The sequence below is a fragment of the Thunnus maccoyii genome, chromosome 24, assembly GCF_910596095.1.
Source record: "Thunnus maccoyii chromosome 24, fThuMac1.1, whole genome shotgun sequence".
NCBI lineage: Eukaryota > Metazoa > Chordata > Actinopteri > Scombriformes > Scombridae > Thunnus > Thunnus maccoyii.
This window is the reverse complement of record NC_056556.1, coordinates 7,805,978-7,832,638: the sequence shown is the minus strand read 5'-3', so window position 1 is coordinate 7,832,638 and position 26,661 is coordinate 7,805,978. Positions and strand designations below refer to the sequence as shown.

The 26,661-nt window shown below is 43.1% G+C and overlaps 1 protein-coding gene across 2 annotated transcripts in view; it reads right to left on the bottom strand.

The window, feature by feature from the left end:
- Window positions 1–3,380: 3,380 nt before the first annotated feature.
- Window positions 3,381–26,661, bottom strand: part of klf7a (Kruppel-like factor 7a) — a 38,565-nt gene continuing 15,284 nt past the window's right edge. The window contains exons 1-4 of one of the 2 annotated variants that reach the window (XM_042405413.1): window positions 20,876–20,906; window positions 20,092–20,719; window positions 11,370–11,493; window positions 3,381–7,726 (exon numbers count right to left, since the gene is read on the bottom strand). In XM_042405413.1, the coding sequence (XP_042261347.1) occupies window positions 7,675–7,726; window positions 11,370–11,493; window positions 20,092–20,719; window positions 20,876–20,902 (831 nt within the window). In that variant the 5' untranslated portion in view covers window positions 20,903–20,906 and the 3' untranslated portion in view covers window positions 3,381–7,674. Of the gene's footprint in view, window positions 7,727–11,369; window positions 11,494–20,091; window positions 20,720–20,875; window positions 20,907–26,661 lie in introns of those variants that run through there. The other variant, XM_042405412.1, reaches the window with a different exon arrangement.

The window sequence follows — 26,661 nt, the reverse complement described above, 5'->3', positions numbered from 1 at the left end:
AGATCCGAGTGAAAGTGAGAAGCATAAAAAATAGCTGAATGCTCAGGTCTGTTGATCTATTTTTACCGCAGAGCAGGGGGCAGAGGGAGAGAGAGAGAGAGGGAGAGAGAGAGAGCTTCCTGCATAATGCATGGCCTTGTAGAGCAGCAGTGGCTTTTACACTGTGCTCTCTCACTGGGCTTCCAGGTGTCTGTGCTGTCTGTCAAGCAGGCAGCATATAGGAGAGCCAGGTGCTCTCACACGGTGCTCTGGTTGATCTGTCTCAGAGCACAAGGCCACCAGCCTCCTATCCAGCTGCTCGTTCCCTCTCCAAACACAAGATCTCCTCTGTAGTTTCATTCAAATCTATCTCTGAACTGCATTCAGCAGCTGGAGGGGGGGGGGGAACAACTACAGGTACGTACGCATTATACGTCGCCCCAGTTGGAAAAGGGAAAGCACTTTAAAAACAGAACGCTTGTTCATCTGGGACAAATGCACACTATTGTTTCAAGGGTCGTGTAGCAACTTTTTCTTTTTTTGGGGGGGGGGGATCTGTGCGGTGGCAACTCATGAATTGAGCTCATGAATTTCAGAAAACAAACCGCCACAGTTTGGTGTTTAAATTTAGCACAGAGGATTTCTCTGTAGGGAGATAAAAAAACAACGCAACATCTAGTGTAGCCTACCGTTCAATTGCACTGTTACTAAATAACAGAATTATATTAAGCAATCCTTTCTATTGTAGCAATTCATTTTGTTTTGTTTTTGAGTCTTGTTTTCTTAAAATGGGAAAAAATGTGATAGATTTTGATGTCGTATTCTATTTCCTTTCAAGATACTTACGGAATTCTTGAAACAAGTTGGAAATGGGTTGAAATCGTCTCACAAAACAACTTTTGACAGTATACACCACTAAATAACTGGATTCGGTTTGGACGCAGCCTATCTGAGCATCCCTAAAGGGGGTTGGGCTGCTGCTGCATTACAAGGAGGGAGACTAATGAAAGCTTGATGGGGATGCTTTTCTGAATCCACCAGGATGATTAGGCTTTAATTACAGGGGGCCACCTCGACATATTCCCTATAATTGGAAATATCTAAGCACTTGGCTGCTCGTGGCATGAAACCAAAGAATCCATGGCTCACAACCCTTCTTGGACAAGCCTCATTCTCATTTTAGATGAACTGTACACTGTGTATGCATTGCATGAGGAGATTTCGAGGCGCTCCAGATTGAAGCTTGTCTTCACGCAGATCAGTTGCTAAGTAGTTCTATGTAATCTTAGTAAGGAGTTCTTGTTATCACCCGAGTCAGAGTGTGCTGTCGGTCTAAGCATGGAATAAGACATTGTGAGGGAGGCTTTAAACTTGTAGCTCTGCTTCCCAGTATGCTGGCATCTCCACATTGCCAGATGTGACAATAACATCCCTATATGGCTGCCAAACGCCTACAAGACACCCATAGGCATTGGCAGCTCCCTCGGTGAAATCTTTTGTTGCACAACCACATGAAAAAAAAAGGGCTTTATGTTCTGCCGGTTAAGTGAATCACTGCCTCGCCTGAAGAATCGGTCTTTTCTTTCATTACAGTTGCTTCAATTCAGCGCCGGTCACACAATTTATACCTTCCTTCAATGACGTGAGCTAAGGCTGAATCATTGTATATAAAACAAAAACAACAGTTCTGAATGCGCTCAGGTGTTTCGGCGGTGAATAGCGGAGCGGAGACAGTTGACGATTCAAGGGCAAGCTGATAAGCCTTCAAGATACCCGACAATGAGACAGTACATCAGTGAAAAGTCTGGAAATAAAAAAAAATCTGTCCTGTGGTCTTAATTTTTTTGCCACCACTGAATGTTGAATTTCGCTTTTTTAAGTTTAATTTTTACCTTTTTACCTTTAGAAATAGTCTGCTTTGGGAACTTTTTGCCTTTAAATGAAAGCTCAGTTGGAAAATAATCTTGAATTTAGCTTTCTGTTACACACTCACACACACATTATACATGTAGAATATCATAACAAGATAATATCATGGGATGTTTTAATCCTGTTGTCCTACTAGATTTACATAGATGCTATCATCTGATGCAGATGAATGGAAACAACAGAGGGAACAGGGTTATGGAGTACATGTAACAGAGCATTCAGCAGCCCTGTTTATCAACTCCGCTTTTCTATTATTCAGATTATTCTGCTTGGGATCCCTGGTGTAATTAGCCGGATAACAAATCCACCTCTATCCACAGTGTCTATGCATTGATTCTGTTTTATTCACCAGCTGTCGAACGCTATTAGAAAAGAGGGAAATGTGCGGAACGTGTGCATTTCAATCTTAACTACCGTCCAGCTCACTTTAACCAAAATTAAAGGTTATCAAGTTCATTATATATAGTGCATGACGGAGCATTTGCCGATGTATGTGTGACCCTTTATGTGTTGATGTGAATGTGGTCTTTTCTCTCCCCGAAACACATTAAGACCATTTAGCTCTGCCGTGAACTCACATACAACCTCATTTCCACCACGTGTGATGAAAATGACGATCTGAGAGCGCTCATGGGACGGGTGACCTTTATTGAAAAATGACTCTAGCGTTTCTAATTTCATAACGTGTCTCTGAGATTGACGTAGTAGGTGTAGTTAGGTAGATAATACGCGTCTGTCTGTAATTACAGATAAAAGAACATTAACTTTGACAGATACATGTAAGCTTCTTGATGAGGGTGCCCATTTCAATTAGGGAGCATTAAATGAAACAAAAAACCTTATGGGAGTTTCACACTGCCAGACCCAAGGAGAATTAATACACTGCATAGGGCCATTTACCAGGCAGTAATTACTCCCTAATTAGCCATTAGTTATTCGATTACCCTTTTATCAACTAGTCATGGTCAAAAGGCAGGAATAGCGGATAAGTCATCACCTTGGTTGGTAACAGATGTAATTAACATGCCGTAGTTCCCTCGGAGGGAGTGTGCAATCAGGCAAAGTGAAGGTATTCTGGCCCATTTCCTGTGTTTGATCAAAAGGAACGATAAATCAGAGGCGTTTCTTTTTTAATTCATCCAGGGGTGGTTTGCTGCAAATAGCAGAAAAAGGAGGGTGTAAATTAATTTTCCTGCCCACTTTTACCCAGTTGGTTTGCAGATTTAACTGCGAAAGTGAAGCAAAGCACCCGGTCCTTAAAAGTCCTCTGGTCAGTGAGAGTAAAAGGGTGTGTGAATGTACTCTGGGTGCTTATTGTTAGCAAACTGAATGGCTCTGTGATTGAGACTTGATAGAAATCATTAAATATTCGAAGAGAAGATGGATGATTAGGTGCATATTGTTGCAGGATGAAACCGCCATTAACAGACCAGCCAAGAACTCCATGAATACTCCATGCCAAACTGCTTCTACCATTTATTACACATAATTACATTCTTAAATAAAAACGATTCACCGAACAGTTCCTTGCATAGAGATATTACAATACCAATTTAAAAAAGGAATTATGAAACAAACCAGTAACAAAAATAAATCTTTCTCATTTTTCCATAATAAAGAACATTATCGTACCCATACATCATAATATACAAATGATAAATTTGAAACACTTTCTACAGCGAAAAAGGAAAGGAGAAAGACAAACGGAGGAAAAAGGTGGAGAAGGGGGGGGGCGAGGGAGGGAGGGAGGGAGGGAAGGAGGGAGTCGGACAGAGGAGAGGAGTTGAAAGGGATCATATCTGAGAAAATGGAAGGAGGAGGGGAGGAGGGAGGAAGAGAGAGAGAGAGAGGGAGGGGGAGGCGATGAGGGAATGCTGGTAGAAAAAGGGGGTGCGTTTGATTTGAAATTCAGACCTGGTGGAAACAGAAGTGGTGTCACACATAGTAATGCGTGTCGTACCCCCCCCCCCCTCTCCTTCCTCTGCTGAGAGCAAAAGCTGCAGTCTGGATCTCTGACTCTCACAAGGTGGCATGAAAAACAGTGAAAAACACACAAGGAGAACGGAGAGAGAGAGAGAGAGAGTGTGTGTGTGTATTTGTGAGTAGGTTCAGCATGTGCTTGTGCGTGTGTTTGTGTATTTGCCTGCATGTGTGCTGTATGAATCTGTGTGTTTAGGGAGTGTCTGCATGCATGTAGTCAGCGAGGGTGTGTGTTTGCATGCCTGCAGTGTGTGTGTGTGTGTGTGTGTGTGTGTATGCATGTATGTGTGTGTGTGTGTACATCTGTGTATAAAACAGCTACTATACAGACTTTTGTGATCAGCGTTTTAATAAACCGGGGTCGTTTGTGTGAAGTGTAGTGTACAAGCGGACAGAAAAACATCAGATATGCAAGTGATTTTTCCAAAAATTCAGAGTGCAAATACAAACAGACGAAGAACACACAGGCACAGCAGAATTGACAATCATTCATTATGATGACACAGAACTGAACCGCATCCTCGGAGACAACATGAAACAACCTTTCCAGAAAAACACATTCACATTTGATCTCCCAGTTTTTTTTTTTTTCGAGCTCCCGGAGAAGAATCGTTTGTTTATGTCAAGTCACGAGAAGAGTCGGACCAAATTTAAACTGTCCTGTAATTAAGGGGGGGTATTTCCATGTCTGGGCTCCTTAAAAAGTCTCAATGAATGTGAAAAATAACACATTCAATGTTTCAGTCCAAAAACCTCAGCTGTCTATGATTGGTACAGATCATGAACAAAACAAATAGAATAACACACTCCAGAGCTGCACATTCCCACACATTCGCAACCATTCAGTTCAACGGGAGAGCGTTTTTGTGCCCTGTTGAAATATTGAAACACACGAGTACCTAGAGCTGCCATTGATGATACAAATTTAACCCGCAGGTTAAACCGCTATTCTTCATTTTTATCTTCCAAGTGGAGATTTGGCCTATGCCTGCTGCGACATTCCCATTCCAACTGGATATTTTTTTTAGATCGTCTACAAAGCGAATGTTTGTCAGAATCTGTGACTTTTATTAATGCCAACAAACATAAAGAATGACTGGGAGCATTGAGAGTTTGTAAGCTGTAACCTACAGTAGAAGGCCCATGAGAAATTTTTGGTCTCCTTGAAAATAAACCAGCAGTTAAAACTTGTATCTTTGCAACATTGTGTATAAAAGGGAGTGTGGCTTGTTTCTTCTCATTAAGAAAGAGAGTGTTCACTATTAACGCGAAGCAGGAGGTGACTATGTATCTACTTCCAGAGCTGCAGACAGATCATGTCTAGATATGATTGAGCTGGGCTGCATTCATACCCAAAATTGAAATGCGCCTCTGGTTTACAGAGCAAAATCAATTTTCTGTCTCCCTTACCAAAAAGCAGACTGCTGTGCGCCTCATTTGCCTCAAAGTATTAAAAGTCTTGTAAAATAAAGAACAAACACTTTCACAGAGTTCCCAATCGAGTTTGCAAGAACCCCGACAATCTACTTTTGTCCGAACTGCCTTTTTGATTTTTGTGCGCTTTCTGTTTAAGGATTAAACTCCCAAAAATTCCTTCCTATTAATGGATTAAAGACATGTCACTTATAGTGTAAGGTGGCAAAGAAGTGGAATTTATGTGTCTTTGTTCTATCGGACAAGAGTCAGATCACCAAGGACAAATGTTCCAGTTTTCTAGGAGTGTATCTATGTGTCTGTGTGAGTCTCAGTTCATTGCAGTTTCATGAGCTGATGGGGCAGTTATCATTGCTGACCGAGCAGATCCGTTCAGCCACCCTGCTGGAAATCTGCACTCATGACCTCCCGCTGGTCCAGCACGACCAGTAAAATGTGTAGTAACTTGTCAAAAAGCTACCGGCTGTGTCTAGCTAAGTCAAACCGTTCATTTCTAATGTGAAAAAGAGAAACTATAAACACGTGGTGTCTGGTACAGTATGATTTTACCAGTTGTGATCACAACCCTGTTCAAGTGTTTTCTTGGGCCCAGCAAAATGTACAGACTTACAACAGATACATTCACATTGATTTGCTCGGAGAAGAGCCACCCAATTGATTGAATTTGTGTGTCTTCCTACAAGTCCTTCCGTTATCCAGCGAGTATGCATTCAGACATACATGTACGTGGTGAGGAAGTCAGCAGGAATGTTCTTGGATATGCATAGGGCCTGATTAGAAGAGCTGTTGAATGCTGCTTTCTGAAATAAAGTCTGAGAGCTGCTAATTTGGAAGAGTTCTGCATTTGCGGTGTGAACAGGACAAAACCCTCCTCGACCCAGTGGCTAGTTAGGTGCCAATCACTCTCAAAGGCCAAAGAGATCATTTCAGGCATCTACAGTAGACACTTCTGCTTTTTTTTGGCTGCATCCAATGGTCTTTTCAATTGTCTTTTTTTTTAACAAATAGGAGAATCTTTTCTTAGAAACAATATAGCCTTTACATACATAGTGATCTTGTTTGAGCTTGGTGTGCTATCGCAGTCGGCTAGCTGCTTCGTCTTGTGCATGTGGCTGTCCACGCTCTGACGGCATGTGAAAGCCAGTGTTTGGTGAGTCCCGAATCGTCTCCCAGTCCAAGACATTGGGACATTTTTTTTACAAAAAGTTTGCAAAGAGTCAATTGTGCAACAGTTTCTGACAACAACTCATGAGAGCCAAGATCCTGGAGAGGAAAAACACTCTTAGGAGCCGTGTCTCTTGAGAGGCTCGGTTTCAGCTGACATTCTAGGAGATGAACAGTCTTTCCCAGAGTAGATTAGTTAGCCTCATCCAGTGTTAACCCTCAACAGATGATGTTCATAAAGCAAGCCAGCCCTCTGGATGACCTCAATCAGTCTTCACAGCACATCAGTGCAACACACTCCCATCCTCAAGTCTTCGGGGAATCCAATCTAACGCTCCGTTCAAACAAGTGCTCCGATGCCATCGAACCAGAAGGATTTATAAATGGATCCAGTTAGCAGATGTGAAGGGTCAGATGAAAAATTGTCAAATTATTATCTGTCCTATATATAGATAATAAAACCTGTGATGAATTGTAAAGGCTGTGGCAAGTTTGAAGGAGTGAAAGCCAGCTTTTTTTGCTTGCTAAACCCTAAGAGATAATGTTTGGCTACCATTGGAGATGAGCTCGTCAGCTCAGAGAAGACTTGAATGTACAGTGCAAACAGCAACTCTGCTGTCAGCGCGCTAAATTTACAACTGGTCCAGTTTGGCGTCAGTGTACTCTGGCACGTGGAGCACTGCTGCATGAACAGGGCTGACATTATGGAAGCGTTTTTTAACCGAGGGGCGATCGGAAAGGCTGCAAAAGGACGACTAAAACAAAGAGCTGCAGACTACAGGCACGTGGTCCACCATTCATTGTGTGACATCCCCTCTGAGACACATACGACGGGTGGGATGGAGCGTCTGTATCGTCCACGCGACAACACCGGGAGACATTTGCGAGGTGACGACGTGTCACTGTGGAATCATGGACCAACTGTTTGAGCACAGATTGACAGAGTCACTTATGAGCCGTCTGTCTGCCTGCCTGTGTTTCTGTCTGTAGTCAGCGTCCCTGTGTGGTGCCTCTCCCTCCATTCCAGTCCAGAATGGCCAAATCTGGTGTTTTTTTGAGTCCATCCCACTGTCCCCCTCTGACATCCATGGTGTTATTTTTCTGCAGATGATACGTCCTCTCTTTTCTTCCACTCCGCCTCCATCCCCTTCCCCTCTCTTCCACTCCCGCTGACCTCTCTCGAATTCCTCAGATGTGCCTCTTCATGTGTAGCGCCAAGTGATCCGACCGTGAGAAACACCTGCAACCAAAGAGAGAGAAACAGAGAGCAGCTTGTTAGCTTGTTACCAATGCAGGGGAAAGAAGTTTGTTTTGTCGATTGAGCTAAATGTTGCTGTTAGCTAGTGAGTGCTGAGCCACTAATGCACACGCAATTAGTATATGTGTAACTAATTCATAATCAGCAATTTCAGCAGCACTCCTAATGACTTCAGCTGTGCCATGAATTACTAGAGAGCCCGCAGATGGATCTGTTGAAACAGTGTGGAAGGGGGGGGGGGGAGAAAGAGAGAGAGAGAAAAAAAAAAAACGCAAAACATGTGCTGTAAAACGATAGCTAAATTAGATGAATCGACGCCTCTCATCTGAAATCAGGCTTGCAGAATTGCTGGGGCGTAGCTGCACACTGAAAAATGAAATTGCCCTGGAAGTACGCTGGCCTATTTTTTTTTTTTTTTTTTCCATGAGGGTTTTTAAAAATGTTTGATTATTTCAACCTGATTGCCACAAATCGACATAATGTATGCTTTCAGCTGGTCTTTTGTTTATTCCACGCTTGCATACATACAGATGCAGCCATTATATGAGACCTACTTTGCCATCACTATTACTAGATCAACAGTAATGCTGTTGCATGTGTGCTGAACTAATGCTACAGCTCCATTCCCAAGAGAAGAAGTGCTTTGCAAAAAGCAAGTGCTGCTTTCTTTTAGGTAATTGGAGGCTGCATGTTCTGGTGATTAGTGTGTTAAGAAATATTTGAGATGGAGGCTTATTTTACTCGTGTACTTCCATTTCATAATATTTAGAAGAAAAATAAGACTATTAAATTGCTTCCAAAGTGCTACATTTGCTAAATTTCCTTCCGATTTATTTCAAATGGAAGGTATATAAAATGTATGAGGTGCAAGTCTAATGTAATCTGTTTGTTACACCAACATTAAGGCTCTAGAGTTCATCATCCTCTGATCTTAAACAAGCCCTTAAGCACAGTTTTACATCTGCAACCAAATGAGTCTCTTTTTATGTATATTTGCCAATACTCCTTACAACAAGCAATCTTACAATTATTCATCAAATTAAGCAATAAATGAAATTCAACAATAAATAAAAACACCATACTCATGTAAACCAAATAGCATTTAAATATAAATCCCCAATTTGGGAGTCAGACTCCGTCTCACATTTCTGTAACTGTTGATTTTTTTATTTTTTCTCTCAGTTTTTGTTTTTTGACGCCAGTTTCAGATTGGCTCTTTCCACGGAGACAGAGGCAACTGCCTAAGATGTCAAGATGAATCAGTGTTTGGCCAAGAGGTGGAGTTACACTGTGATGAGCCACCAGTCATCTGTCTTACTGTCACACCTGCACGCGTGTGTGTATGTGTGTGTGTGTCACTGTTTTTTTGCGTACATGAGCGTGTGCGTGCTAACAAACACATGTGGGATTAATGAATGGCTCAGGAGACGTTCAGGCGTGTTTTTGTGTGTGTGTGTTTGTGTTTTACTATGTGTGTGTGTGTGTGTGCTCGGTGAGACAGATGGTAAAGTATGAGTCACGACTCGGGGGCACGACACCAGCTGGCACACCGTGGGTCTGTCTCCTCCCCCCCTCCTGCCTCCCCCCCACCATCCTCAATCTTCCACCCCGTCTTCTCTGTCTCCCCTGTTTCCCCTCTTCCTTCATCTCAGCAGGGTGTATGTGTGTGTTTTTGTGTGTGTGTATGTGTGTATGTGGTGCTGGAGGGGTTGGGCGCCTTGTGACACATGACAGAGGTGGGCCCGAATTAGGGATGTGCCTGCAGGGGGGTCTGGCGATGGGGGGAGGTGGGAAATCATGGGGGAGCAGGGAGGGATACTGTATTTACAGTCTGTCCAGCTGAGACCTGATTAAGTTGACACTGCTTGGACCTCTGCTGCCTCTCACACACACACGCACACACACACATGCGCTGATGACTAAGAGACGCACATTAAAACACACTCTTTCATACACATTAAGGCAAAGGACCCCAGGTGAAGAGGGACTTCTTTTTGTCCTTTCGTAATGAATCTATACATGATTCAAGAGGTCACAAATTCAATAACTTTGTTGTGACATTTCTGTGACAATGAATCACATCTTTGTGAATATATTAATCCTGACAAAAATAGTGCATACATGCCAAAAAAATTACAAATAAATCTTACTACATCTCTAAAATCTTGACATAAAACGGCAAAAATCTACCAAAAAAAAGCCTCAAGCAACAGTTTTGCACATGTATGTTTGTTATGAAACAATAATGTTCATATTTAGTGATTTTTACCCGGTGAAGCAGGGATGCATATGCAGTAAAAATGACCTTTCCACCCAAACTATCACCTGGAACACCGTAGAGGCTCCTGTAGACAAAATTGCTCAGAGATCCCAGAGGTGTCAGTGAGGGCTGGATCTCAGACAGAAGGGTGTAATTAAAAAAGGAGGAGTAAAGATTTTTGTGTCTGAGTCAAGCAGATCTTTTTATAGCAAATAACGGCCACTGAATGCTTGATGATTCTGTCGGCGGAGTCACATTTTAAGGCGCCCGGCAAATTAACATTTTTGCTGTGCTTCATAATTAAACAGAAGCCAGGGTGACTAATTAACCAGACGCGGGCGAATTACATCAGATCAACTCTTCAAAGTGACAGAGCACCTCTGTTTAAGGTTAGGAGGGTCTTTTGTCTAAGATGGTAAAGAGGAAGTGGACAAATGGTCGGAAATCCACATCAAACCATCTACTGAATGATTCCAATTTAAGATATAGAAAGTCTTGTGTGTGTGCAAACTGCCCTGCTGGTCAGTTTGCTTTGCTCAAGGACACTCGGTGCTCAGGTCACACAGGATCAGACCTGGAATCATCCGGTTTCTAGGAAAGTCCCTCCAATTACTGGGCCAGCTTGAGGCTTTATTTACAGTAACACACACACCTGTATTTTGGGTCATGGTGGTTTTGGGAAAATCCCTAAATACATTTTTGCCCTTTAGGTGTCCAACACACCAAACACTGGTACCATTTTAGAATAAGGAATCCTTTTTAACAGGTTTAACAAGCTGTAACATGGTACAGTAAATATTTCATGCTGGAGCCAAAATATACCCCTCATTATTAGCTTGCTACTGATCTGTAAAACATTTATAATGCCATTATTTCTAATGTATAAACCCTTTATAAAGCATGATCTAACAGAAACTGGTGCCTAAACTCTTAGATTCACATTAATATTTCATATCAGTGATGTTTGGGAGCAACAATGGGCTCTACAATCATTTTGCACCTCTGCCCCGAGTGTGAAAGCAGCCTCCAAATCAAGGCCACTATTAATATGCTGCACAGGGCCCGATGTAGGCACCCTTTGCATTCCCACTGAAAGACTGAGCAGGTTGGGTGTTGCTTGTGTTGCACAGGAGCACACATTAGTAATCCTGCCAGCACACTTTTAAACTGGGTCAGTACCAAACACATTTGGGTGTGTTACCGGCATCTTGTTGCACTTCTTTTACGAAACCAAACTGTGTACAAAACACAACAGGGAAACATAGCCTGCTGCGCGAGTGCGAGCGCTTCAAATAACCCCTGGAAAAATGGAAGATAAACATATAAGGGGAGAGGAAAGGAGGGAGAAGTTGGGTTTTGACAGACCTGTCACAGTGGTTGCACTTAAAAGGCTTGGCGCCGGTGTGTTTACGGTAGTGCCTCGTCAGCTCGTCGCTCCGGGCGAATCGCCACTCACAGCCCTCCCACGAGCACTTGTACGGCTTCTCACCTAGGGAATGAAAAAAAAAACACACACACACATGCAAGCACCTGTTTTAATGCTTATCTGCCAATCACAAGCTTATTTGTCTCTATGGTGTTGGCATGAAATCATGAATCCAGATATTTGGTGCTTTTGCTAAAGACAAAGCTCCATGTCCAGAGAATTTCTACATCCTGAATGCTGTTTTCATTCTGTTCCACTGATAAACATTCCTGTGCTTCCTTTCACTCTCTATTTCTTTTTTTTTTAGGGGTTGGAAAGAGAGAAAGGCAATGTCTAACACTGGGATGGAGAAGCTCCCACTGGTCTCCAATCTTGCTGAACACGCAGAAGAGGAGTAGAGGTTAGAGAGAAGTGGAGCGAGAGAAGAAGAAGTGGAGAGCAAGAGGATGAAGGGGGTAGTGGGGGGAGGGAGGGAGGGGATTAGAGGCAGGGAGAGAAAGGTGGATGAGAGAGTGAGAAGAGGAGGTGAGATGAGACCAGGAGAGGGAAAAAGTGGAGTAGGAGAGAAGTGCTGCAGAAGTGGATTAAGGCAGAGGAGGCTGCAGATATGCCGGCAGGGGAGGGGTGGGTGATAATTAGGCCAGTCGGACGGCATAATGGCAAGGAGACCACAATCTGCCAGCTGCGTCCAGCTCAGAAGATGTCACCTGCATCAGTCACATCCCATCTGGACCGGTGCTCGTGGATGAATACAGACACAGTGACACAGTGACCAGCTCTGCTTGAGTGGCTTCGGCACAAAAAAGGGGGCTTAATTTGTTGAATGTGATTATCAAAAAAAGGGGGACACAATCAATGGATCAACTGCTTTGTGAAGACAGTCGAGATAGAAGAGAGTGCTTGTATAAACACAGTGGTGGTTTGGTGCAATTATTTCTACCAGCTGTTGAAGAAATTCACTCATTGTGTGCGCACTTGTTCATGGAGAAGAAGCTAAAAAAAATCAATAATATATACAGTATTTATGCACACCAATTAAAAGGTACATTCCTGTTTTTCAGTTTAAGTTAAATGCCACTAAAGCTGAATGGCACACGCCCAAGCAAATGAGAAAACAACAACAACAAAAATCTCTTGACATTTGACCCGTTCAAACAATTTCTCTCAAATATCCTCGGCAAGTAGTGGTGTTACAAAGCGCTCCATTAGCGAGAATCGTGTCGGGTTTGACGGTGAGAAGCAGAGGTGCATTAGGTTATAGCAGTGATGAGGTGATAAATGAACAAATGGGGAAAGTATGACCTCCAGTCAGCAATCATCACATGGCAAAAAACACCATTATTGAATACAAATTGATGACACTTTGTCAATTTTATTTTGACTTTCTCTTTTAAAGACATTACCTTAGAATCACTTACATCAATTTGACACTCAAAAACTCTATTGTGATGTGTGAATTTATTTCAGATAAGAACATTTTTTTTATGGCAGGTGATTCAGTGAGCAAATTTCTGTTAATAAAAAAATTGTAGAGTTTAAGTGGTTTCGGTTTAGAGACAGAAATTGCTCCTGTCCCCTTCCATCCATCCATCCATGCATGTCCCCATTGTGGACACGTATCCCTTCATACCGCCTCACTTCCCAGAAACACCCAGAGCAGCAGGTCTGGGCCATCCGGCTCTGGCCAATGAAATTCCCGGGAGGCAGGGATGCCTGACTGTGTTGCCTAGCAACGGGAGTGAGGGGGCGGGGTGTATATGTGTGTGTGTGTGTGTGTATGTGAAGGAGAAGTGGGGGGGGGCAGTGCGCTGAAACATGAGGAGGCAGTAGTCAGTGCAGCTGGCTGGATCTGGCAACGGCACGCCGCCATGCCACCGGCCAATTACCGAGCACGCTGGCAGAGCACGGAGGCAGTTGCCTAGCGACGGTAACTGTAGAGCTGTACGGGGCAAGGGGAGGGGAGGGGGGCGGAGCTGGGGTGGCAGTAGTAGTGGTGGTAGTAGTGGTGGTGGTGGTGAAGGAGGAGGGGGCACTAAAAGACCAGAGCCTGCAGCAGTACATAACCACTCAGCTACAGACTCCTCCAACGATACGCTGCCCCCCGTTGCCTAGCAACAGACCCCCCCCCCTCCCCCGCTCTCCTCTCCCTCAAGATGCCCTCGTACAAACAGGCAAGTACAGCAGGTACACACTCGTCTTCTCAAACACGTAAACACACACACACAGGAAGAGGAAGGCTACTTTTAAAACACAACGTTACATACAATATAACTGATTGGCAGTTTAAAATGGCAATCAGTAACCTAATCCGCTGGATTAGCCCGAATTGAGCAACATAATCAGATTATGCTCTGTTACTTTTGGATTACTTTGCCTGTAAAACATATAATGTAGATTATGAAACTAAGTGGATTATTTCTTCTGATTTGAAGAATCAGGATTGTGGGCAGTGCTGTCGTTGAAAACCATTATATATTCTGCATTATTTAATAAGATCCCCATTAGCTGGCACTTTTTCAGGCAAAACGATGTGCAATCAAAATGCTTTTTTTCCACTTTGAAAATGTTTTCCTGGAGTAATCAAATAAGCAATCACATATTTCACATCCGTAATCTGATAACTGGGTGTTTCCTGAGTCATGGTAATCCCATTATGTGTAATCTGTTACTTCCGAGTGCTCTTTCTCTGACACACACACACGCACACACATTTCCACTCACACACACACTCGTTCCAGCCTCTCAGGTGCCAGTGTTGAAGTTAATTGCATTCCCTCCATTAGCTGGAGCTGAAGCAGGGCATCCGGGTCTCAGAGGTCATTAGAGTGGCTCTCGGAGAACGCTCTACAGGCTCCTGCCCACAACTCGCGGCGCAGGCTTGGGGATGAGCAGGAGGGAGAGGAAGAGAGGAAAAGGTTTATAGAGGAAGATGATAGATGAGGGGAACTGATAGGGAAGTAAAGTATGTTAGGGAGAGAGAGAGGGATGAGAATTATGGAAAAGAAGGGCTGAAAGATTAACGTCTATATCCAAAGTACAGTTTTCAAACTGTAACAGCTGTGGCACAATTTTATTTTATGTTTTTTTAATTAGTTAATTACAAAACACAAAGAGAAGCTGGTAAGTGTACTCTCTGCATGTATGATGGTGTATGTACAGCTGCGTATACATATAATATTTGGATAAAAGATTGAGAATGGGACCAAAAAGAGGTGGTGAGTCTTTTCTCTGCAGAAATGATCTTGAATATCGCCTCACATCAAATTCAGGCATGTAGTTAGCAGGTATTTCTGTAGCTGTGAAGTGTATATGACAACTGCTTAACAGTTGTCAGAATGTCCTAGACATTTAAACACATAAAGGATCTCCTAATATGCAGCTTCAACCATCTAAATTAGTCAAATCAAGTGGATATCTCTCATAGTTACAGTCTTTTAATACCAATACCTCGAACTGCTGAAGCCTCATATTAGCTTTAAAATACATTTTTTTCACAAAACGAGGACTATGGATTATGTCGCCCATCACTGCTACTAAAAGCACTTTAGGACGGGGTCTTGTAATGGCTAGCATGAATAGGAGGAATGATTACAGCGAGCGAAACCTGTTTCAATGTTCATCCAGGCACCTGACGGTTGTTTTAAGACAGACTTGAAAAATTGTGAGCCTATCCTTTACACTGAATGAGATTACAGTGAAGAGTGTGAAACCCCTGAACAGAAAAGTCATTCTTATACATTCTCTCATCAGGCTAAATTATAGTCAGTGAAATAATAGTGACATTAAAATATTCCTCATTTTTCTGGAGCCACTGCTTTAAGAACTTTCAATCAAGACCTGTAGCTTGCCTTAACAGTGTGTGAAGCTACGTTGGCTTAGTTATTTATCATTATTACTATAACTGGCTAACAATAAAGTTTACAACACTTTGAAATGTCATGATTATATTTGTATAATATTGATTAATGTCAAGTATGCTACTAATATAATACAGAACCTTTAATAAATGTGAACTAAACAGAAAAGTTTACTTACAGTAGAAGTTGACTTTTCTCTGTCTGATTGGTTTAAAAAAAGAGTTCGATAGGATACAGAATATGTTTTATCAGATTCTATTTATGTAAAATCACAATGCATATACATATGGCCAAAAGTATGTGGACATCTGAGTGTATTGATACCTGAATGTTTCACCTACAAGGGATTTTCTTATTAATATGCTACCGCTACTTTTCTCTTACACAGCACACATAGGCATATGGACAGGGATGTCCACATACATTTGGCAGTATACTGTAGTATATGTCTGAGGTTATGAGTGGTAAAAAAAAGATATCTTATTTAATACTATGCAGAATACAAATACAGGCCTGCAGTTTAATTTAGAGAAAATAAGCAAAAAGGGCAGAGAGCAGGAGAGAGAGGCAAACACAGGAATGTCGGAGAAAGGGCTAGAACGAAAGGAGGAAGAGCAAGAGAGAGATTAGAAAGAGCGAGAGAGCGAGGCAGATGAGAAACAGAAAGAGAGAGAGAAAGAGAGAGGAGAGCACGAATAACCCAACAGGCCTCGTGTTTTACCCGTTCCCTCACCCTGCCCAAAATCTAATTGTACCATTTCTTATCTGCCATAAGCCTATTCACATAAAGCTCTACAGGGCACTGTCATTTCAACTCAGCTCGTCTAATTCCAGATTAAATCGTAGCCTTTTCTCCGTCGGTAATTTATGGAAATAACAACTAAGAAAAAGAGGATTTGAGTAATGACATCTTTAAACTTGTCAGGATAATGGCTCAGTGAATGGGGGAGCCTGTGGCACTGCTGTCTTTTTCTGAAGAGGGTCGGTCGCTCTACTGTACCTCCCCCATTCCTGTCTTCTGTCTTCATCTACTCTTTGTTTCACTCTCGCGTCACTCTCTCTCCTCTTCTTCTGCCTTTTCTTTAGCTTTTGTGTTTTCTTTTTGTCATCTTATGTCGACGTCCCCCCCCCCCCCCCCATCTCCTTTATCATTCTACCTTCCCGGTTTGAATAACAAGACGGATGTTCTTTTGGTGGATGCTTTTATCCAAAGCACCTTAAGTGACAATGATAAGCTCAACTGGGGGAAGGGTTCCTCAAGGAACTGAAACCTTTAAGGTACTATATGTACTGCAGCATCATGTCATAAAATCATTATCATATCAATTTTTACCGCCTACAGAAAGGAAGGATTAGCTTTGGAAGACTATAGTTTTCAAAAGGTGACTTTATGTCATGTGATAAGGATATTCCTCATTGCATTGGAATGTCCTTAAACGATTATTCAGTAGATAAGTTGATTAGATGATAAAATACAATGAATTTCCAAACATCTGCTGGTTCCAGCTTCTCAAATGTGATGATTTACTGTTTTTTTTCATTCTATATTACTATGAATATAATGTTTTTGGTTGGTCCAAGTAGGCAATCTGAAGACTTCAACTTTCTTTCAAGTTCTGGGAACTTGTCAGTATTTTTTTCAGATATGTTACAATAAATTATTTAATTGTGATAATAAGATGTCTACTGAAAATGATAGCTGTTATCCAGAGCTCCTAACTTCTCTTCACTTTGAAGAACGTCCCACAAATCTGGTCTTAAATATAAGATATTCAAAACTGTGCAGCGTTAATGCCACATTCTTTGTTTTATCCTTTATATCTCAGTATGGGATCTTTGCAACAGACAGTTCTGTGTCAATTATCTTCTAGCCCAGCCCTTTGCTTGCATGGATATTCTGACTGGACTGTATCAGTGGCACCGGTCTCCCAAAGCTGGCCCAGTTGGCATGGAGTTTAATCACAGGGGCTGTAGACACACCACACTGGGGAAATCAATGATAGCATGTCTGTGCCCTTTGTTCCAGTCTGGCTGACGCCTAAACCTGTGGCGCGCACCGTCGAGGGTGTGATAACACATGCGGCATGTTTTCTTCATTCTTAACATACAGTGGCTGACAACTTAACTTTCTTTAAATTCACACACTCCAAATGCGAGCAAGCCAGAGCTAGTAAACAAGTCCCATGTAGCTTCAGCTGTGGTAATCTGTCAACCTGGGAGTTTAGGGATTTAGATGGTGGGGAGAAAGCAAATCTAATTTGAGTCTCTGTAACTTCATTTAGCATGATGGACGCTCTTTGCCGTACCTCAACTGGTTAAAACATAAGAGCTATATATTAGTTATTCTAGGCTTTCCAAGCATGAGTAATGGCTGGCTGTCAGATGTCAATATCCATCTCATTATAGGTGGGTGGAGATCTGCATTTTCAGCCACTGTAGGGTAATTAATTCCACTAGAATATAAAAACCATTGTTCTCACCTTCCCAACCAAACCAAAAGAGTGAACACCTTCAATAAACACCCCAAACATGCTTAATGTAAATGAGATGTGAAAGCAAAAGGGTGCTGAACCCTAACCCTGATAATTAATAACAGGAAACAAACAACAAGTTTTGTTTCCCCTTTATAATTGGAATAAACCTACAGATGGTTTCACTCATGACTTGCCTCCTAAGGGTACAATGTGCCATTATATTTGAAACATATTTTCCTGCTCTTAAAATGATTATCGCCCCCGCAAAATCAGGCAGTCTCCAACCATAGATTGAGAACCACTGACCTAGACTTATAGAATGCATAGAGGACAGGAGGGCCTGAAATAAACCGGGGAAATGGCGGCCCATCCAGGTCAATCCATCCATCACTGTGCAGTTACTCAGACAGAAGACAGCTCCCCGACAGGGGTCTGAGTGGTTTGGGATTGAGATGGAAGAGAGGGAGAGTTATAGCTCCCGAACCCTCCCCCCCTTCCTTCTTGAGAAGAACCTTGACAAGGAGCGCCCGTCCTGGTTTGGCACAGAGAAGTACTTAGGTAGAAAGACTGGGATAAGAGAAGTGGGTTTTCTTAAATCATCATATTTTTATCTTACATGGTGATATTTCCATGTGGCACCGAGGGGACGAGGCTTTAAGCCTGTTCCATGATTACAGAGATTTTATTTTTTTTTAAACATTTCTTATCATTTCTTCTGTGCATTTTGTACTTGCTCCAAGAATGTGAAGCAGGTGGATTTTCCTCAATTATCTCAAGTCAGTTTATCTAGGAATTCAAGATGAATGAATGACTGCATGGATAGATAGAGATAAACTCATGAAAATTCATAATGTGGGTACTGTCTACAATAAAAACAGTTTACATTTTATATCTCTCTTGTAAAAAACTTCTTACAATGTTTATTTCCCCTCACAGACCCAAACAATGATCCGTGTGTCCCATGAAGTCTGCATGTCTGATTGAGTGGCTGAAACTTGACTGCCTGAATCAAATTAAATGTCTTTTTTCTAATGAAATAATTATTTAGAAAAAAATGCTGTCAAGCCCTTGCCAAAAATAGACATATGCACATAGAAGAAAGAAAGCATTGTGATCAAAGAAAGACAAAATTAGATTTGGAGTGACAACAGCCAAAATCCAACAAATACAAAATAATTTGCACAACCTATCTGACAAAACAACGATTTTTAAATTCTATTCTTTCGGTTCCTACGTTCAGCGCCAAGGAGTAAAAACAGAATGGCTATTCCTTCTTCACTGTGCAGTAGTCATTTAGCCTCAGGATTGAGTCTTTTTAACCTGTCAGCGACAATGAGCGTCAATCAAATTCATTACCAGCAGGTGTATCAAGTGGCTTCCTTTGGTCAGATAGGTGTCCTCAGAGTTGCCTCACTAAAGCTTTGTTCAGACTGCAGGCAAATCAGATTTGTTTCTCAAATCAGATGTTTGAGACAGACTGTCTGCACTGTTACTTGCAAGTGATAAGATTGGATTTGTGTGTCCAGACATCATCAACTTATCTGCATGGGTTGCTGTGGTAACAATGTAGGCGTCAGTAACTTACTGTTGTTCTCTGTGTTATCCTCCGTACTGCTCTGCTAGTAGCAGCCGCTATGATGCACTTCTGTCAGTCTGGATTTGACATTGTTGTTCTGTGTCATGTTATGAGTGATGCAAAAGACACTTTGAAATCTGATTTGAGCGTCCAGACCGAGAGACATCTGTAGAAATATGATTGGAATTGTATTTCAAACCACCTCTAAATGTGATTTGTATACAATTTGCAAAAATCACATTTCATGTGTTTTTTTTTGCTGTCCAGACTTTCTAAAATCAATTTGGATACAATCTGAATATGCCAAAAAAACAGATTTGGGCTGGCAGTCTCAACAAGGCCTAGAAGTCTCACTATAAATCTGAGGAGTCAACTCAGATTAACAGTGACTAAATCAACTAAATGCTCATATTCAAAATACATACAGATTTTGAAACCTTGTATCTCTATAGAACTCCTATGAACATATAAATGTACACTTTTGAACACGTTCAAATACATGAATATGACTTTTTTAGGTGACTCAAAACAATAATATTTAACCAATCCTAGAGCTAAATGACTGTAGCACACAGAAGAAGGCAAAACAAACACGTCTCTGCATGTTATTCCCCTTTGCTCAACATAGAAACTAAAATATTACAATTAAAACTAAACTAACACTCTACTGCTGCCTCCTCTTTTACTACTACGACTACAATTAAAAAATTCAGTCTTATCAACAAATGTCTTTAGCCTTAAGACTAATTCTCACCTGTGTGTGTCCTCTGATGAGCCTTTAAGTGAGAGCTCTTGGTGTACACCTTCCTGCAGCCGTTGAACTGACAACGGTGAATCCTCTTCTTGTTCTCCGGTAGCTCCCCCACCCCAATCACACACGCAGCCCCCTCCTCTTCGTCCTTCATCCGGACGGGGAGCGCATGTGCCGCCACCAGCCGGGCCGCGCTAAGCCCCACCTTCCTGGCCACCAGCTTCAGGGTGAGCGTCCCGTCGGCCGAGGCCGTCAGCGTCTGGTTGGGTTTGACGAGGTGCCGGCCGAGTTCTGGCGATGAGGGGGGCGTCAAGGAGGTGACGGCGCTCAGCTGGGCCTGGTGAACTCCTTCCATCCCTTCTACAGTTTCCAGGCCCTGGCCCTTGGGTTTGACGTCTCTTTTCATTGCACCGGTTGATGGGAAGTTCTTACGTGTTGGGCAGAGGATCACTGGAGGTGGGCTTGGGGGCTCAGGGAGGCTGGGCAGGCTGGGGAGCAAGGTGTCCGACAACTCTTCCTCGCCGTCCTCCTTCAGGTAGGCCGGAGTTAATAGGCCATCCAAGTCTTGGTCGAAGAGTTCAGACAAGCGCTTGGGCTCCGTCTGCAGATAACGCTCCAATTCTAGGCAAGTCTGAAAGAGAAAAATCGGGAGAAAAGACTCAATTTGGACTCAATTCAAGCAAGTTCATGCATTTGGCCAGCTGCATTAAAAAATGCCCAACCTCACTCTCAAATCCCACTTGACAATTTCAACAGCCATCAGATCATCTGATATGCCTTTACACACTTGTAGAGAAAGTCTGCATGGTGCCATCCGCTCACCCAGACAGGCAACTTAGCAGCTCTGCCAGCTGTCACATGCACACACGCACAGATAGCCACCAAGACAGCCAGGATTACCTGGCAGCTCCAGCAAGACGGCTGATTACACACTGATTGATTGCAGCCGCTGTAGCGCGGAACGAAAAGCGAGGCGAATGGATAGCAGGAGGAGAAGTGCTAAACTATACAGAACTCCTATCAAACAACATTTTATAGAGCTTTGACAAGCCATGTGTGCACCGGCTTCCACTGAGCCAAGATAGGAAGATTTATTCAGCTGTAGTTATGGTCTGCTTCATCCCTATTACTCCATACACCTCTCCCTGCGGAGGGCAAATAAAAGGCTGCATCCCCGATTTGTGTGAACTGGCATCCTGAGAAGTCTATTACTTTACAACAAGCTGGCAAGGATCTAAGAGGAGAGCCAGTGGGGGAAAGAGACGCTCCATGTCCAAGGATGAAGCTATTATGTTTGAATGGACGGCGCCAGTTTGATCCCAGGGATCGTTGTGTTTCGCTTGTAGCCACTAACCCATTTTGACAGCTGAGATGGAGGCTAGCAGCTCCACTGGGCGCGTGCTACTCGCCACTTCATTTGTGTGTAAATAGGCACTGACAGACAGAGTAGCTAGTTCCATTATCAGGAATAAGGTTGTACAGACTGAACACATCAAGACATTTACAATCTTAGAACCACCCCCCCCCCCTCTCCTTGTTTGCACCTTCTAAAAATAAAACCGCACTTCTTTTTTCTTTTTTGGAGGTGGGGGGGGGGTCTGTTGCTAAGGGAGTGTGATTTCTCCTCTAAGTCATCTTCTTCCAAGAACAAAAAGGGATTTGGAGTTGTTTTTTGACTGTTTACACTATTTGCATACTGACATCAAATTAAAAAAACAGCTCGAGACCACATCTACATCGAGAAGTGGAGATAATGCACCGTGCCTCCTCCCTCCGCTGCACGCCTACATGCTTTTTTTTTTTTTTTTTTTTGTCTGAAGCCTTTAAAAAACAACTTCTTTCATGCACTATCTGAGAGGTCTCTACTGTTTCCTTGATGGCTGCGGCCACTGAATTAAACGAGAGGGTTTTTTTTTTTTCTTTAGTCCTTCTTTCAGAGCACAATTAAATATTGAAGGCGTCGAGACATGAGGAAGGGAATAGCGTGCGTCGACCTGTGAGTTATAGAGTGGTGATCGAGTGGCTGCCAGGAAGGGAAAAAAACAAAACAAACCTGCTCTGTTGACAACATGCTCGGCACTATCTTTCAACTCCATCTGCCCTCCTGCCCCCCTCTCTTTCTCGCTCATTTTCGCCATTACCCTTCTTCTGCCTCACCCCCCCCCTATCGATTCTCCAAAATCACTCCCTTTTCTCCCCTATTTTTCTCTTTCTCCTCTCATTGTCGTCACCTCCTCTCCCAAGGTGAGGACTAATTATCCGCTTAAACCAGCCAGTTAAAGGGGACTTTATTCAGCAAAACGCTGAGGACTGCAAACCAAGGTGAGCGTGCGCGTGTGCGTGCGTGTGTGTGAGGTAGAGATAGTTCAAGGGAGCGGAAAAGAGGATAGAAACGGATAAGTGAGAATGGAAGGTGAAGAAGAAGGAGGAGGAGGAGGAGCAGCAGAGTGATGGAGGGACAAGGTGAAGGAGGCAGGAGAGGATAGAGAGCGAAGGAAGGTCTTGACTTCATTTTCTCGGAGGGGGGTGAATCCTTTTTGGAAGTGTGACATTTGGCGTAACAGGATCCTGTCAGCGGGCAAGCCACGGGCCTCACACACACACACGGGAAAGGGTTCACGCACACTAAATGTTAGGTTACGACCCACGGTGATGTGCTCAGATGTCAGGTGCGACGCGGCGAGAGGCACACACGCATACTGTACTTACATGTGTGTGAACACGTGTGTGCATGCAGAATGTGGGACGTTTGACAAGGTAAGAACGGATGAAAGGTGAGGGGGGGATGGCGAGTACGACGCTCTCTTTCCATCTTCTTTTCTCCCATCACTCCATCAAGGCCCTTCCCTCCCCCTCCCGCCCCCTCTTTCCCCCCTCCTCCTCCCCCAGGTGGTGACATTAACACTGTTAGAGAGAAGGTCATGTAGTTGATCAGCAGTTCCTGTGTGTGTAGTATGTGGGTGTATGCACTGCATCTGTATGTGTAATTATGCTAGTTTGTGTGCGCTCATGATTTTGCAAGTGCGTGTTTATGTGTGAGTAGCATAATTATGCTTCTCTGTGCGTAATTATGCGGCTCTTGTATGTGTGTTTGTGTGAACACCTACGCGCATGCATAAACACGTCTATTTGTTGATCTCATGGCCTAAAGTAAGTGTGTAACTTGCATCTGTAAGTGTGTGTGTGTGTGTGTGTGTGTGGGCAAAGAGTCGAGAGCCAAAAGCATCACACAATAGCCAAGATAAAGGAGCACACACTTTTGGACAAACGCCGATCTGGAGAGCCAACATCAATTGGCTCTATACAAAGCCAGGGTCCATTTCCTAAAAGGCTTTCGGGATGATTCCTTCACATGAGCCAGGATAAGCTGAGGCAATCCAACGACTGTTCCAGCAGCCCCACCTCCACCTCCACCTCCAAACCGGAGGTAATCACTTTGGTGCTGCATGGTGGTTAAGCTTCCATATTGTCAAGCATCTCTCTTAAGCAGGACAGTAAATTATCACCGGCCTCAGGAGTGCTCTTCTGAAGCATTTTACTTTTCTAAGTCCAAAGTGTAGTATGGGTTTATGTAATCAACGTGCACCAAGGAGCAGAAACACACAAGGAAATTTGAAAAAAACTAAACAAAACCACAAGCCTAATCAGGGTTAGGGTAAGAAGGGTTTGGGTGCATTCACTCATCATGATTTGCTTTCAGGTTACATCACAGCAGATAGCTGTCCTCTCATTGGTTGAAAGGTGACTAACAATCAAGTTTAAACTGAAACTGGAACGAGGTGAAAGCTGTAGAAAGCCTTATATGAGTGTGACCCTAACGGCTGCACTGTATCCTTTGGCTTTCTTAATGCTTTCTTCTCCATTTTTTATGAATAGCTTGCACTATACATGCCAGAAAGCTATATATTCAAAAGGTCAACACATTTCACATGGCTTGATTTTATTGACCACCAATCCAAAACCCAAGAATGTTCAATTTACAATCATATAAAACAGAGAAAAGAAGCAAATTCACACATTTGTCAAGCTGGAACCTGCAAAGTGTCTTTGATAAGTGACAAAAATAATTAATCAAGTATCAAAATAGTTGACTGATCTCTCGTGTCTTGTTGACTTGATGAGTTGAGCACAGCAACACTAGCACACTAATTACTTTGATCATTTTCAGCTGTGGCTTCATTCAACCTTCAAGCATGTCACACTTTCATGTGGTTTCACTGCACCTTGGCAACAGCAATGGTCTATATCGAGAAAAGATTTAGTCATCTTTACTATTTTGCTTTATTTTAGCAAAGCTCTTTTAATAGTAAACCCCTAAATGCTTCAATAAGGAGGGAAAAGTGACCCATAGACAAAAGCACGTTGTACTCCTTCCTCTGTACATACACAAAAACGAGCACACACACTGAATCACACATGCAGAACACACCTCAGGTTAGTGAGGCTTAAAATACAGCAGGTGTGACAAAATATTCGCTGATCACAAGACAGGCTGAGAGCTGTGAACCAGTTCTGCTTCACTCACTTCCTCTACTTTTCATTCTCTGTCTTAAAAAAAAAAAAAATGTCCTCTCCTCCTCTCTGTCTCACCCTCTCCTCTCCTCTCCTCTCCTCTCCTCCTCTCTTCCATGGGGCCCTTGGCCTGGCAGCTGATCCTCTCTCCCCGTCACCTCCCTTCACATTTGGCCTGCGCCGAGACGCCTGCCATCACCATCAAAGCACAGGCTGCCTCCCAACTGTTAGCACCCCGCTACGTCGCTAATAAAAAGCCTGGGTTATAAATATGAACAGAAGAGCATGCATAATGCCCTAAAGGAAGGCCCAAAACACCACTAAACAGATAAATGTAATGGGGTGGATACGGCTCATTAATTTTAGGATGATCGTGTTTAGTTTTTACAGATGCCGTGATAGAGACAAGGTGCTATGAATAATATTCAGTGGCTGATGCTAGCAGGGTTGAAAAGGGCAGGACTGTATAGGGGGCCTGAGCTGGAGGGGGTGATGCTGCTGCACTATTGTTGCACTGAGCAACACAGCACTGAGATTTGGGTGTGGGGGTGTGGGGGTGGGGTGGGGGGGTGTCAAATCTTTTCAGAGATGACCAATGATTCCCTGCAGCACCGTCCTCACAAGCTTCTGGACTGTATGGTAAATCATTTTTTGGCTTAATTGAGATCATGATTGCTGATATAGATTGTAAGTCACACTGATTCTGTATTATTTAGCATAACAGGAAATATCACCATAATGGCAAGTCACATATTTAAACAAAATAAAGGTATACATATGTGGTTTTTGATACTTTCATCACAGCAAAACACAGTTTGCACTTTTTTTTTTCTTTTTTTTTTTGATCGTTGACATATTCCACAAATTGGAAAAAGATTCCTTTTCAGCACCGACATGACATTTTGATTACTCGCGGGCATTTTCAAATAGCAGGGGTTTGATTACTCATTTTAAAAGTGAGTAACAATTGTGTCATGGATGAATTAAGTTGAACGCCGGCTTCTCCGCGGCTTTTCTTCTCTTTTGTTGTCTCACATTCAGCTGACAGGTCGGTTTATTGCTTGTTTTAAGCTTTTATATGAATTGCACAGTATTATTGGTCACAGCGCATAAGAGGGCCTTGGTCTGACTCACGGGGTGTGAATGCAATGCCACTGCAATACCCAGCTATGATTAAAACCCTTTTGAGGAATTAATCACAGTTTTACCCCGCACAGGGAGGCGCAACAATCCCATCAGTATAGGAAAATCTGGAGTGCGATGAGGTGACCAGATCGTCTTCTCTTTTGTTACTGATTCTTTTGATTTAATTTTTTATGACACTGTTTTTTCTTTATATTCCGCTAAGTTTGTTTACTGCTGTCTTTTGTTATTGCTGTTTGTGATTCAGCAACACACTTGGCACTTTTATGGGAGGAAAAGTTTGGGCAGGCGCTTAATTCACAAAGCAGTCTTTCACATGTGTGTATATATATATAGGGCCTGTGTCTCCCATTGATCTGGTGAGCCGGGCTAAGCCATCACTTTGAGGTGACAGCTAAATGACCAGTAGCCCTAGGCAGTGGCCATCTCACCAACAGCCTTTGTGTGTTTGTGTGTGTGTTTGCGTCGCAGTGCCTAATCGATACGAAATGATACTGCGCAGGAGCTCATCAGCGGTGGCTGTCGCAGCTGACAGAGACGGTAATCTATAGCTTCACTGAGCAATACTTACACAGCACCCCCCCCCCCCCCCACCACCCGTACTCACACACACACACACACACACACACAAAATCTCCAAAAGCAACCCCCCCCCTCCCCTCTAAGCTCCCCTTCAGGGTTTTTGCTCCTTCCCGTGCACTCGCTAAGAGCTCTGGCCCCCAGATTTCAGACTCCTTGGAGAGCAGCATGGCGTCATCGGCGGATCCCAGTCGAGCGGGGGACCTGCCTACGGGGCCAGAGGGAGGGGAAGGGTGGGGAGCGGGTGGCGGGTGGGGAGATATTGCTTCATTTTCCTCAACACTGATCTGAATAGCAGAGCGGCCTAGCATCGCCCTGTTATTCTCAATGGAGACGGTA